This window comes from Poecilia latipinna, unplaced genomic scaffold (genome assembly GCF_001443285.1).
Source record: "Poecilia latipinna isolate Pla-1442-1.1 unplaced genomic scaffold, P_latipinna-1.0 Scaffold777, whole genome shotgun sequence".
NCBI lineage: Eukaryota > Metazoa > Chordata > Actinopteri > Cyprinodontiformes > Poeciliidae > Poecilia > Poecilia latipinna.
In genome coordinates this window covers 319,699-332,492 of record NW_015113393.1, presented here as the reverse complement: position 1 = coordinate 332,492, position 12,794 = coordinate 319,699, and the positions used below count along the sequence as shown (strand labels likewise).

Below are 12,794 nucleotides of genomic sequence, written 5' to 3'. Positions count from 1 at the left end.
TGACATCATAGGTTAGTATGTGTCGTTTTTTGACATCATAGTTTAGTATGTGTCGTTTTTTGACATCATAGTTTAGTATGTGTCGTTTTTTGACATCATAGTTTAGTATGTGTCATTTTTTGACATCATAGTTTAGTTTGTGTCATTTTGGTCGTTTTTTTGACATAGTTTAGTATGTGTCATTTTATCTCATATTTGACATCATAGTTTAGTATGTGTGATTTTGGTCGTTTTGTGACATCATAGTTTAGTATGTGTCATTTTGGTCGTTTTTTGACATCATAGTTTAGTATGTGTCATTTTATCTCATTTTTACATCATAGTTTAGTATGTGTCATTTTTTGACATCATAGGTTAGTATGTGTCATTTTATCTCATTTTTACATCATAGATTAGTATGTTTCATTTTGGTCATTATTTGACATCATAGTTTAGCATGTGTCATTTTGGTCGTTTTTTGACATCATAGTTTAGCATGTGTCATTTTTGTCGTTTTTTTGACATCATAGGTCAAAAAACGAGCTATGATGGTCGTTTTTGAAATTAAAATGTTATTTTATTTCATTTTTGACATCATACATTATTAGTATGTGTCATTTTGGTCGTTTTGTGACATCATAGTTTAGCATGTGTCATTCTATCTCATATTTGACATCATAGATTAGTATGTTTCATTTCTTGTATAACTTTCAGCTGTTAATCTTCAGTAAGTAAATACAATCTTGTGAAACACTTTTCCCTCTTTCAAACAGTTCTTCATCGTTCTGTTGATCATCCTTTTGGCTGAACTGATCCTCCTCATCCTCTTTTTTGTCTACATAGAAGAGGTAAAACTCGACTCCTACCCTTTGTGCTCTTTGTGTTGATTACCCATAATCCTCACTCCCTATGTCTTCCCAGGTGAGGGAAAATGCCAGACAGGACCTTAAAGAGGGGCTGGTGCTGTACAACACAGAGAACAATGCTGGCCTCAGGGATGCGTGGAACACCATACAGAGAGAGGTAGACCACACCAGTAAGGAGGTTTGGTTTTATGTCAGTGGTTTCTTTATTCTGAACTGGTTTCCTCCTCTGCAGTGGGAGTGCTGCGGCGTGACTAAGGCGGACGACTGGTCCAGCATCATGCAGGAGAACGTCGTTCCAGACAGCTGCTGCCAGCAGCGTCACCTGAACTGTGGCCGCAACGCATCAAACGCCTTCTGGATGGAAGTAAGATTAACTAACATTTTATTTTTTCACACTGCAGTTTGTTACTGTTGGTCAACATGAGGGTTAACATAGAGGCTATTATTAGCATCTCAGTTCAGGTTTTTAAGAGTCCAGTCCCAATTCACCTGGAAGAAAAACAGAAAAAGAATTAGTGTCATTGATTAACTTGAAGGTTTTCTGTTTTCAGGGTTGCTATGATAAGGCTGAGCAGTGGGTGGATGCCAACAAACACCTGCTGGGAACCATTGCCATGTGTGTGTTGGTCATACAGGTGAGTACATTAAATTATGTTTGATAATGATCAATTTACTAGAACCCAATATAACCAGAACTAATTGATCATCTCTTTCTTCCAGCTGCTGGGCATGGCATTCTCCATGACGCTTTACCAACAGATCCACCGAGCCGGAAAGAAATACGAAGCTTAACGGGATCCAGATCACCTCTGGTACTTAAACTGTCATAGTCTAGAACAGTGTTTCCCAACCCTGGCATGTTTTAGATGTTCCCCTGCTTCAACATACACCATTCAGATGACTGCAAAACCTTGTTAATCAGCCAGCAATTGCAATCATATGTGCTGAGGCAGGGCAACATCTAAAACAGGGGGGGCCCCCCAAGTCCAGTCCTGGAGAGCTACCATCCTGCAGGTTTTAGAAGTATCCTTACTCCAACAGACCTGGATCAGCTCTACAGAGGCCTGATAACAAGCCATTCAGGTGTGTTGCAGGATGGTAGCTCTCCAGGACTGGACTTGGGCACCCCTGATCTAAAACATGCAGGTCAGTGTGCCTTGAGGACCAGGGTTGGGAAACACTGTTCATGTTAAGTAGAAAGGCAGTTCACATGTTTGCCACTGTTATTACTTTTACTTAATCTATGCACTCACATATTCTGTTTTAACAACATCTAAAATAGTTTTTTATTCCTTGTTTTTAAATAAGCCTCTACTGAAAATCAGGTTTATATCCCTGCCTGTGGAAAGTGATTATCAACTAAAATGTTCAATAAAGGCTGATATTGATCACCAGTCTGAGGTTTTTCTTTTGGTTTCTGCTGACATTTAATCATCTGAGTCTATATATCTGTGACCAAACTGCAGTCAGTGTGCCAAGAAGGACCTCTCTGCAGAAAGGGGCGGAGACGGACCGCTATTTCTTATACTTCCATTTTTATTTTCTTTTGAAATCTGACATATTTTCACCTTTAGGAAAGAGTTTAACTCAGAATGTATTTGAACTTCTCTTATTTACTTCATGGCAGCTCACAGTTTTTAGCAAATTCTGTAGCTTTTGGTGTACTGCTACTGCCTCTAGTGGCGTGGGCATGGTAACGCAACCAATCTAATTACATTACTAAATCAATACCACAAAGTCTTTCTTTACTATTAATTATGGCATTATAAAACATTTTTTCATTTTCGTAAGGATGTAGCACCAGTTAAAAGAAACATCGCTTTTATACACACATTTATAAAAGTAATATATACTTTTATACATTATAAATGTATGTATATCAGAGACTACCTTTTAAGAAGATACGTGTGTGTATAAAAGTAATGTGTCTTAACTGGCGCTACATCCTTAAGAAAATGAAAAAATGTTTTATAATGCCATAATTAATAGTAAATAAAGACTTTGTGGTATTCTTATTTAGTAATGTAATTAGATTAGTTGCATTACCACCCCCACGCCACTAGAGGCAGTAGCAGTACACCAAAAGCTACAGAATTTGCTAAAAACTGTGAGCTGCGCTAAAGTAAATAAGTTCAAATACATTCTGAGTTAAACTCTTTCCTAAAGGTGAAAATATATCTCAGATTTCAAAAGAAAATAAAAATGGAAGTATAAGAAATAGCGTCTCATTTCCAAATAAGGTACGAGACTGACAGTGGTCCGTCTCCGTCCCTTTCTGTTTGCTGCAGAGAGGTGTTCTTGAGTGTGCCTTTAAATCTCAAATGAACCACATCAGCCAATCAAAACTCAGCAACAGGCTGCAGAAGTTTCAAAACACAATGGTAGGATTTAACTTTGTTGCCAAATGTACAAATATGCTTATATAAAGCAATAAAACAAGAATCTGTGTTTTTATCTGAATAAAAACTGAAGAAGTTGTTAAAAAGTAGAAATATTACCTAAAATGCACAAAGTAAGCAAGGATATTCTTAGGCTACAAATTCCAAGTGTTGCATTTTTTTATAAATCCAACCATTTTGTTTGGTCATTTCTGCTGCTGATTGAGATTTAAACACACACCACTGACTACTGTTCATTCAGATATATACACTCAATTTGGTGGCAAAGATAAAACCAGCTGTTTTTTCTGAAAGCTGGAAGGAAGTGTGGTTTTATTTTTAGACATACTTCTGCTGGGAGTTCCTTCGGGGTCAGAGGTCAAGGGTTTTGTCGTTATCGTACACTATGTTTCCTCTGATGACGACGTAGCGGATGAGCTCCTGGTGTCCGCCCAGCTGGTAAATCAGGTGCTCCCACCTTCAAACAGCAGAGAAAGTCTTAAAAATAATATTTGAATTTCTCAACTTTAAATTAATTTCTGATTGTGGAGCAAATTTTAAATATCACCAAGTTGTAGCTCCATTCATTTAACAAGTGGAGTTTATTAAAATTGGTAGGATTCCCATCATTGACCCACTAAATTTACAATACGGCTGACATTAAACTCAATGTCGGCCAGTTTTGCTGTTCAAAGCATCAAATTCTACCCAATTTTCAGCCATCTTGATACTGATTTAAGTTGAGAATGTTAGCACCATATATTAAGATCTTAAACAGTCTTAAGTTCTTTAGAAAACATGTAAATTGGCCTTAAACATGTTAAACACAGGTCTTAAATTTTATTAATTGTTTTACAGAGCAATTACACAGCCAAACATCAGCAATAATTAAGATAACTGTTGACAGTGTGGAAGTTTCTGCATAGACTAAACATCTCAGCATGACATTTTACAATTTCAATGTCAAAAACCAGCATTTTTTGTTAAGACATGTAGTGAAAATGTCGATTTATGTCCACTTTGGCCTTTCATACGCAACCGCCTCATGAAAGCCAATGATGTTGGCATGTGAGAAAAAAGACTACATAGAACATGAAACTAAATATTCCTGCCAGGACAACAGTTAAGATCTGATATTTACGTATTTAAGGCCAATTTGTATCTTTAGTTGCATTTTAAGGCTTTAAGATGCACGGGCATCCTGGATAAACTTCTCAGAGTTTATTTACCGTGTTGCGTTCAGGATCAGCAGGTCTCCACGTTTGTTCACCTCCAGGGATCCGTGCGTGTCGGAGCGGCCGAGTGCGTACGCGGCGTTGATGGTAGCGGCAGCCAAAGCCTCCGTCATGGACATCCTCATGTTGACGCAGGCCAGATGCATCACTAGCGGCTGGGAATGACAAAACATTTACATGAGGAGAACGGGTTGAGACGGGCAGGAAGCTAGCAGCGAGTACTGACCATGGAGCAGCAGTAAGCGTTGGGGTTGAAGTCGCTGCCGAGGGCGACGATCACGCCTGCCTCCAGCATGTCTCTGGCCCGAGGCTGAGGCAGCCTGAGGGCACAAAAACATCCATGAACTACAAATCCCAGGAGCAGAGAGCGCCAGGTCGCTGTCTCAGTACCGCAGGATGTAAGCCGTGGTCGGGAGGAGGACGGCGGCGGTTTTCGATTTCGCCATGGCGACGATCCCTTCGTCCGTGACCTCCTCAAGATGGCTGATGGCCAACGCTCCGAGGTCCGCTCCCATCTGAGACACAGCAGCTTGTGTTAATGAATAATCCATTAAAAAAAATAATTTTTGATGAATGAACAACATATTCAGGGCAGAAGATACACGTTGTTCCACTCAAACTCCTCAGGTGGTATTGTAGAGTAAGTTATGATCTGTCCCTGCATTTTAAGCAATAAAATATTTATTTTATTTGCCGATTTACATTTTTTATGCATTTCTAATATTACATAAAAAAAAGCTTAAGTGATTACACAAAAAATCTGCAGCATGTGTAAATTTTTATTCAGAATAATCTATTATTAAAATAAATGTTAGCTGCAGCCTTATTTAGAAATGGAAACTTGAAACAAAAAATATATATAAATACATTTTGCAATTAAGAAAAACAAAACTCAGTAAATATGACCTCGAGTGTCAGTTTTAGCTTCACCTGGTTAAAAATTTGTAAAAAGAAAAATCTCAAGCATCTTTCGCCATCCAATTATTTATCGATTAATTCAAAAACAAATCGGCCCAACGCTGCAGATCCTTTGCTACAAATGGTCAAGTAATTAATCTGGGGTAAACCTTTGCAGCGTTCATGGGATGCAGCTCGTCTCCATGGAAGTTGATGTTCAGCCCCATCTCTTTCCCAGCCAGCAGGACGGCGCGCGTCGAGTCCAGATCAAAAACTCCCTGCTCGCAGAAAACGTCGATGTTCTGGACCTTCAGGCTCCCGGCCGACATCAGCTCCTTCAGCCGAGGAAGCTGACCCTGGAGGACGTCCTCTGTGGCTTCTGCCACCGTCTTCCCTCTGAGGGACAGAAACGACGCCTGCGTTATTACATTTAACCCATCATTTCAGCATAACGCCAAACTTTTTCTGCAATATTTGGTGCATAAATTTCATATTAACTGCATAGTTACAAATAAATGTACACTGTAGTTTTCTATAGTGTTTTAGCAAGTGGAGTCATAAAATTGTTTAATCTGGTGTTTGATCGACTTATTATTCTTCCCCCAAACTGATTAAATATGTTGCAGAATATTTAACTTTTAAATGATTATTGCTAAATTTTAAGCTGTGTACTATATGAAAAAAGCTAAACTTGTCACAATAAGCAATGAAGATGGCCTTAATTTCCCTTCTAATGATTAATATGGTCAAATTTGTTTTCAGACAATAAATAAAAAACATTTTATTCAAGGTTGCAGTTCTAAGTGTTTTTATTTCTCTTGCATTTATTGCTTTATGTTGGGTATTTAAAATGTCTTCCAGTTTGAGTGTTAAGTTTTTTTTGTTTGTTTTTGTTGAGGGCAAACTTGGATTATTATGCTGTTAATATATTACCTGGAAATTGTTTCTAAATAATAATATTATCTATCACAATAATTACTGGGACAATTTATCATTAGGTCCCAGAAGTTATGGCAATAAACGATAATATTGTTGTTTTGAGAAGATTTTCAATTTCATTCTCAAATATCAATGAACATTTAACACTGGAAGACATTTAAAATATCCAACGTAAATAAATAAAACAGCAGAAACAATCAATAAAATTAATTATGAAGTGTTTGTAAACAAAATTGTAATTTAAAAAAACAAAGGACAACTTGACACCAAAGCACCAGACTATCAAAACAAACCTCCGGTATTCTACACCGACAGAACACCGGTGTTACAACGTATTCTGTGACCACCATATCTTATGACCGTAGGGGGAGCTGCACTATGCTACGCACAAAACGTGAACTTTTCAAGCAGCAACAAAGAATAAAAACTAACATTATGGAAATATAGATCGTCACAGAATATGATGGCGCTATTGTGACCACGTTGTATAGAAGAACATTAAATACTTCAGAAGTGGCGTCAGTATTTTACCGTGTGAAGGATTCTTACTTGGGCACAGCGTGGGCTCCACAGTAGGTGGAGGAGATGCTCATGGGAAGCGATCTGCTCGCCTCCTCGATCACCTCCAGCATCTTCAGCTCCGTCTGGAGCTCCAGGCCGTATCCGCTCTTGCACTCCACCAGGGTGGTTCCGGCTCGCTGCATCCGCTGCAGCCGGCTCCTCAGGGAGGTCAGCAGGTCGGAGGCGGCGGCGGCTCGAGTGTGCTCCACCGTGTAGTGGATTCCTCCTCCGGCGCGGTGCACCTCCATGTAGGTGGCTCCGGCTAGCTGCAGGACGGAGGTGTTCGCCATCTTTAAGGAGTTTCTACAAGTTTCACCAGCTCAATTTACGAAGCTGAAGTTGGTTTCCAATTCCAGTTTCCAATAGCTAAAGGGCGATTTCACTTAATTTTTCACTACTTTCCGCATCTTTAATCAACTCTAGTTTAAAAACTACAACACCTAGACTCTTCAAACTTGAACTAAATTATTCTGCTCTAATAGCAGAATATTTAAAACCATGTTTGGGATTTGTGAAACTTTTATCCGATTTGTGAAACTTCAACAAAGGTTGATTTTACCACTTTTTTGCATCTGGATCACATTAGAACTGATCTAATTAAAAATCTGCAACACCTAGACATTTCAAACCTGGATCAGATTATTTTCAAGTAATAGCAGAATATGTAAAACCATGTTTTGGATTTGTGAAACTTCCAAAAAGTGCGATATCACCACTTTATTTTTATCTCGGTCACAGGAGAACTGCTGTAATTCCAAATCTACAAGAAACAAGACTCTTCAAACTTTGACTAAATTATTCTGCTCTAATAAAAGAATATTTAGAATCATGTTTGTGATTTGTGAAACCTTTTTCTGATTTGTGAAATTTCACTTAACAGACCCCTGCAAAAGATCTGTCCTTCCAACAGCCATCACCATACAATAACTCTGAAAAATGAATGAGTTACACCAACATTTTATTTCCCATTGGGATTAATAAAGTGGTTTTGAATTAGAATTGAATTTGTGGAACATATATAAATAGTAATCTGATCTTTAGTGAAGTTTCACAAATCCCAAACATGGTTTTAAATATTCTGCTATTAGAGCAGAATAATATAGTCCAGGTTTCAAGTCTATAGGTGTAGTAGTTTTTAAACTAGAGTTGATTAAAGATGCGGAAAGTAGTGAAAAATTAAGTGGAATCGCCCTTTAGCTATTGGAAACTGGAATTGGAAACCAACTTCAGCTTCGGAAGGGCATCTTAAAACAAGAAACCTTCCAACTCAGACGAGATATAAAACACGTAATAAGAAATGTTTTAAAAAGATTTCGTCTCAATTTTGACATTTAAGCCATTTTTTAAAATTTAATACATGTATCATCACATGGGTTGGCAACAGAAGTGGCCAACTGGCGATAAATTTACACTTATCCATGATGGACGCAAAAGAAAGCTAACTGGCTGGCAACGATATATTGGCAGCTAGTTAGCAGTAGCCTCAACCGTTTGGAATCATAATGGAAAGATTCCTAAGCCTCCCCTTCAAATTAAATATTGGCGTCAAACGTTTGTGCAACAGAAAAAAAAAATCGTTTATGCCGCCATTATTTTAAAGATATTAGTAAATGTTTCCTCATCAAAGGCCAACCAACCGGTCCACATACAAAATCAAACGAAACACGGTGTCAATGAACCGTGCTACATTTGTTCAGCCAAACAAAAGTTTCCAGAGGTCACCAGAAATCCACCTCCGCCACAGATTAACAAAACCAAACAAAATTGATATAAATTAATTCTGCTTTGTTTGTGAAGCTAAAATTTTTATAGCACAGTTGCTTGACAAACGGTTGATTGGGGTGGGGCCTATTGACCTCTGACGACCTCTGGAAACATTTATTAATATCTTTAAAATAATAGCAGCACATGCAAAGAAATCTGCTGCACAAACAGCACAAATGTTTGATAAAGCAGGTGGGGGCTTCACTAAGGTGCTACGATAGAGGCCAAAAAAAAAAAAAACCGCTATCCAGGAAGGCTACATTAGCAGCTAGTTAGCACTAGCCTCTAGTCACAGGACATTAAAGATTTCTGCCCACAAGATTAAATAGTCCTGTCACACAAAATATGAGTGATAATTAAAATGTTTTTAAATTAATTATTTTAAAGTCTTATTTTATGAATTTAAGACTTTTTGAGGATGCGTGGACACCCTGCATAAAGCTGGCGACTAAATGAAAGGATTGGCGAACAGAGGGACTAAAATAATAAATATTTCACTGCATTTCCTTATTCATGTTTATCCAGATCTGGGAAATAATAATAATCCAGTTCTAGATTTTCCAGGACATTCTGAATGAAGCTGTGGGAGTGAACAGACTCAGTCAGGATGTTTGTACCTTCATTGCAAATTCATGAACTCTGTCTCCAGCCCAGACTGGATGAGTGTGAGCATCAACAAGCCCTGAAACAAAAGAACAAGGGAAAACAACTTCAGTGCTCTTTATTATAATAAATGAAATCAGTTTGAGTTTCCAGATATATTTTTTCCATTTTTGTTTTCTAGATATCTGTGTTTTACAAAATAAACTGATTTTCGAGTTAAATTTCACAATGTTTATGTTCTCTGTACAAGATAGTGAGGAAAAAGATTTTATGTCAGATGTTATTTCCTCTTAATGTGGAAAAAAAAAACATTTTAAGGACTGAGAATAAAATAAAAATACTAATGGGTTAATGCTAATCGTTAACCGTTATTGTCCTCTCTTAATTGGTAGATGTGTTTTAAATGCAATACTTAAAAGTTTCCAATTAAATTCCCACTTTTAAGCTTTGTAATTTAAATTGAGCCTTCTTTACTTGATTTGGAGGCATTTTTACATTAGTCCCATGTCTAAAGATGTTTAATTTATGGCCTCTTCAAATAGATTTAAGACATAAATATAAGTTTTTACTAAAAAGTGTTTGACTTTGTCATGAAGGTGCATTTTAGTTACCCTTAATAGATGCATAAACTTAATAAAGCACTTTTAACAGTTGCAGAGTTTAAACATTTTCCATGTTTAAGGTCTGAAAGTTGCATGAATTAGACGGATGCAGCAAACTGCAGCCGATACTCACCAGGAAGAACACACATCCCTGCAGCATCGATCACATTATCGAAGGAGGACTCGGAGTACCGAGCACTGATGGTTTCTGCAGGACCCACAGCTTTAATCAGACCATCACTGCCAGGAGAAATAGTTCACATAAATTAAAAACTAACCATTTGAAAGACTGCAGATGAGGTGGAAGAAGTCATGTGTAAAATTCTTGGGTCAACCCTCATTTATTTACACTTTTCTTCCACTAAATGAAGACATGAATCAGACTGAAAACGCCTTCAGACACTTTGATCTGTTAATTGCTGATAATATGAAGAGATTAGGATTGGTTTAAAACTTTTGCACAAAACTCAAAGCCTAACTTAAAAACTGTAATTAGGAAATGTACATAAGTTGGCTCTTGGTTGTAGTTGGTGACAAACTTAGCTTTAAAAAATAAATATTCCAGTGACTTTTGGTGTAATCAACAATATCCAGCAGAGGGCGCCACTGGACAAACAGAAAAAAGCATCAATGCAAACGGGTCTCATGTTGGACAAATAAACCACTTTTTACCTCAAACAGCAGCTTTTATCATCACTTTTTTAAAATTAAAAATAATTTTTAAATTCTTTGTTAAATTTCACCTGCCGACGACAATGCTGGCGTTTTCGATCACACTCAGGTTGTTCATCCCATGCCTGGTCAGGAACTTCTCCCCGTTGTTGCAGATTAAAACAACCTGCTCGGCATTTTTCACCAGCAGCCTGTGATTTCTGGACATTTTCCCTCTTCAAAAGCAACGCTCAGACTACCTTGGGGTGGAAACCAGGCAAATATTTGCCAAAGAGAGAAGAGGTCAAAGTGCACAGAGAGATGGGCGGGCAGAGCTCAAACACATTAAGATTCAGAGAGAGAGAGAAAAACAAAAAGGACACAAATCCGCTTTAGGAAATGTTACAATAATCGTTTTATTGTTTCTGCATCGCAACACGCAAACAGGCATCGTAGTAAAAAAGAAAATCAAAATTTGTTTCACATGGTGAAAACACAAACGCAGGTTAACTCCACCACCAGGTACAACTACAAAAACATCTTCATCACTCTCTCATTTCTCCATCTTCTTCCTCCTCTTCCACCCCTCGGATGTACAAGACGTTGTTGCATCTGTGGAGGGGAAAAAAAAAAATTAAAAAACTTTTTCCAGCACATTTAATTGTTAACAGATGTTGGTTAGGATTCCTGTTTTCTGCTGCAACAAAAACAGTCTTGAATTTAATGCTCTCTCATCTTTCCCATTTTTAAAAGTGGCTAACAAATATTAGCATCCAAGCTGTGATTGCTACATAAGAGTTCCTCAGCACTCTGATCCAACTTACAACAAAAAAAAAATGTTTCAGTTGCATACATTTTTATTAAATTTTGTTTCTTCCGACGTGTTTCAGGGTCAGATTGTGGCAGTAAAATGTAAATTTTTACGCGTCTTTTTCAGAGCACATCGATGTGAATAAACCACAGAGCTAATGCGATAAAAAAACCATCTCCATACCTGATCAGCACTTCACCAAGATGCCCCGCCAACGCTCCATCAACATACTCTTCTGTGTTCGCCAACTGGTGGAAATCATGCATAAAAAAGGTCAAAAGGTTTTAGTGGAAATGGATGTTTTTGTTTTGTTTCCTTCCTCCTGTTTTAACACACAATAATTTCCTGTCCTGCGTCGGCCATTTTAAAAGCATCGCAGAGTAAAACAAACACTCTGCGTGGCAAAAATTAACCAAGAAAGTTACTAAATGAAAGTTCACTTGGATATTAAGATCAGACAAAAACAACTCTGCCAATAATTCTCTAATTGGTTTTATTTTTATCATAGCTGCAACATTATAGTTGTTTTCAGAGTTTATTCACGTTAGAGATGTTCTTCACTGAAAGGTATTAACATGAACATCAAGTTTAGTTCATAACAACTAAGCAGAAAAGGTTTGGTAAGCAGTTACCAATTTTTTTATTTTAATTTTTTTAAATTATAAATTTACTCAAATGTGGATCAAAACAAATGTGATTTTGCAGCGCCCCCTGCTGGATTTTGGGTAAAATAAAGTCTGAAGAATTATTCAGCAGGTGTAAATTTAGTTTTTTGATTTGGTTTTTATTATTATTATTATTTTTTGCGCAGCTTATAGAATATGGGCATTAAATGAGGATCCAAATCACCAAGTGGAAACTAATCACTGGCCAATAACATTAAAAAAAAGTTACAAAAATGTTTTATTGTGATTTATTTTCTAACCAGTTCAACAAACTGAGCAGGGAGTATTTTACTTTGAAAATATATAGAAGTCATACTTGGGGGGAAAAAAAAGTGAGTAAGTAGAGAGTTTAGGAAACTCTAAGACAAATTTGTTGCAACATCTTAATAAATTAAAGCAGATCAATGATTCATCTCATTGCCTGTTGCATTAGTATGACTACATAGTTTCCACAACAAATACTTCACATTCAGAGACAACATCTATAAAATATATTTACTCTCATTTTGATATTTAGTTTGCATTTTCTCAGGTTTGAAGAACAAATATTAAGAAAATATTTAGGCAGGTGCTAACTCTGCCTAAATATTTTGTTCTATGTAAAAATAATGTTAAAGATCAAATTATACGACTTGAAATTTTAAAGGATACTGAAACATTTAATATGCTTTTTTTTCCTTTCATCGCAACAGTTTAAAAAAAATAATGTTGACAAATTTCTGTTATTCAAAACCAAAGTTGGTTCAATGAGCTGCAGCATTAAGCAGGTCTTGTTTTACGCTGCAACACGTCTGACAACGTTCAGAAGCTTATTTACGTTCTGTAAATCCTGCTTGGATCAAA

General features: G+C 37.0%; 3 protein-coding genes across 3 annotated transcripts in view; 1 reads left to right on the top strand and 2 right to left on the bottom strand.

The window, feature by feature from the left end:
* Positions 1-734: 734 nt before the first annotated feature.
* LOC106955936 (tetraspanin-9-like) lies at positions 735-2,239 on the top strand (the record flags this gene model as incomplete). The annotated part of the gene is made up of 6 exons (XM_015046394.1): positions 735-827; positions 901-1,002; positions 1,078-1,209; positions 1,397-1,480; positions 1,566-1,686; positions 2,040-2,239. Coding segments are annotated over 5 exons (483 nt in total), but the record flags the coding sequence as incomplete, so codon positions are not given.
* Positions 1,216-10,778, bottom strand: amdhd1 (amidohydrolase domain containing 1). Its single transcript, XM_015046392.1, has 10 exons — positions 10,568-10,778; positions 9,958-10,064; positions 9,237-9,301; positions 6,844-7,121; positions 5,526-5,751; positions 4,849-4,973; positions 4,685-4,778; positions 4,453-4,613; positions 3,573-3,701; positions 1,216-1,334 (listed from the first exon to the last, which is right to left on the bottom strand). The coding sequence occupies exons 1-9, from the start codon at positions 10,702-10,704 to the stop codon at positions 3,596-3,598; spliced, it is 1,299 nt and encodes a 432-aa protein (XP_014901878.1). The 5' UTR covers positions 10,705-10,778; the 3' UTR covers positions 1,216-1,334; positions 3,573-3,595.
* Positions 10,779-10,870: 92 nt separating this feature from the next.
* The window catches only part of snrpf (small nuclear ribonucleoprotein polypeptide F), a 10,329-nt gene continuing 8,405 nt past the window's right edge, over positions 10,871-12,794 (bottom strand). Inside the window, exons 3-4 of the mRNA XM_015046393.1 lie at positions 11,470-11,534; positions 10,871-11,087 (exon numbers count right to left, since the gene is read on the bottom strand). Coding sequence (XP_014901879.1) covers positions 11,021-11,087; positions 11,470-11,534 — 132 coding nt within the window. The 3' untranslated portion in view covers positions 10,871-11,020. The remainder of the gene's footprint in view (positions 11,088-11,469; positions 11,535-12,794) is intronic.

What these genes read in the sequence shown, in the direction of transcription:
- amdhd1 (XM_015046392.1), bottom strand. Translation starts at nt 10,704, where the DNA reads ATGTCCAGAAATCACAGGCTGCTGGTGAAAAATGCCGAGCAGGTTGTT. An exon ending in GCCAGCATTGTCGTCGGCAG is followed by an intron (nt 10,065 to 10,567) that starts GTGAAATTTAAC and finishes TTCTCCTGGCAG; the next exon opens with TGATGGTCTGATTAAAGCTG. An exon ending in ATCCCATGAACGCTGCAAAG is followed by an intron (nt 4,974 to 5,525) that starts GTTTACCCCAGA and finishes GCTGTGTCTCAG; the next exon opens with ATGGGAGCGGACCTCGGAGC.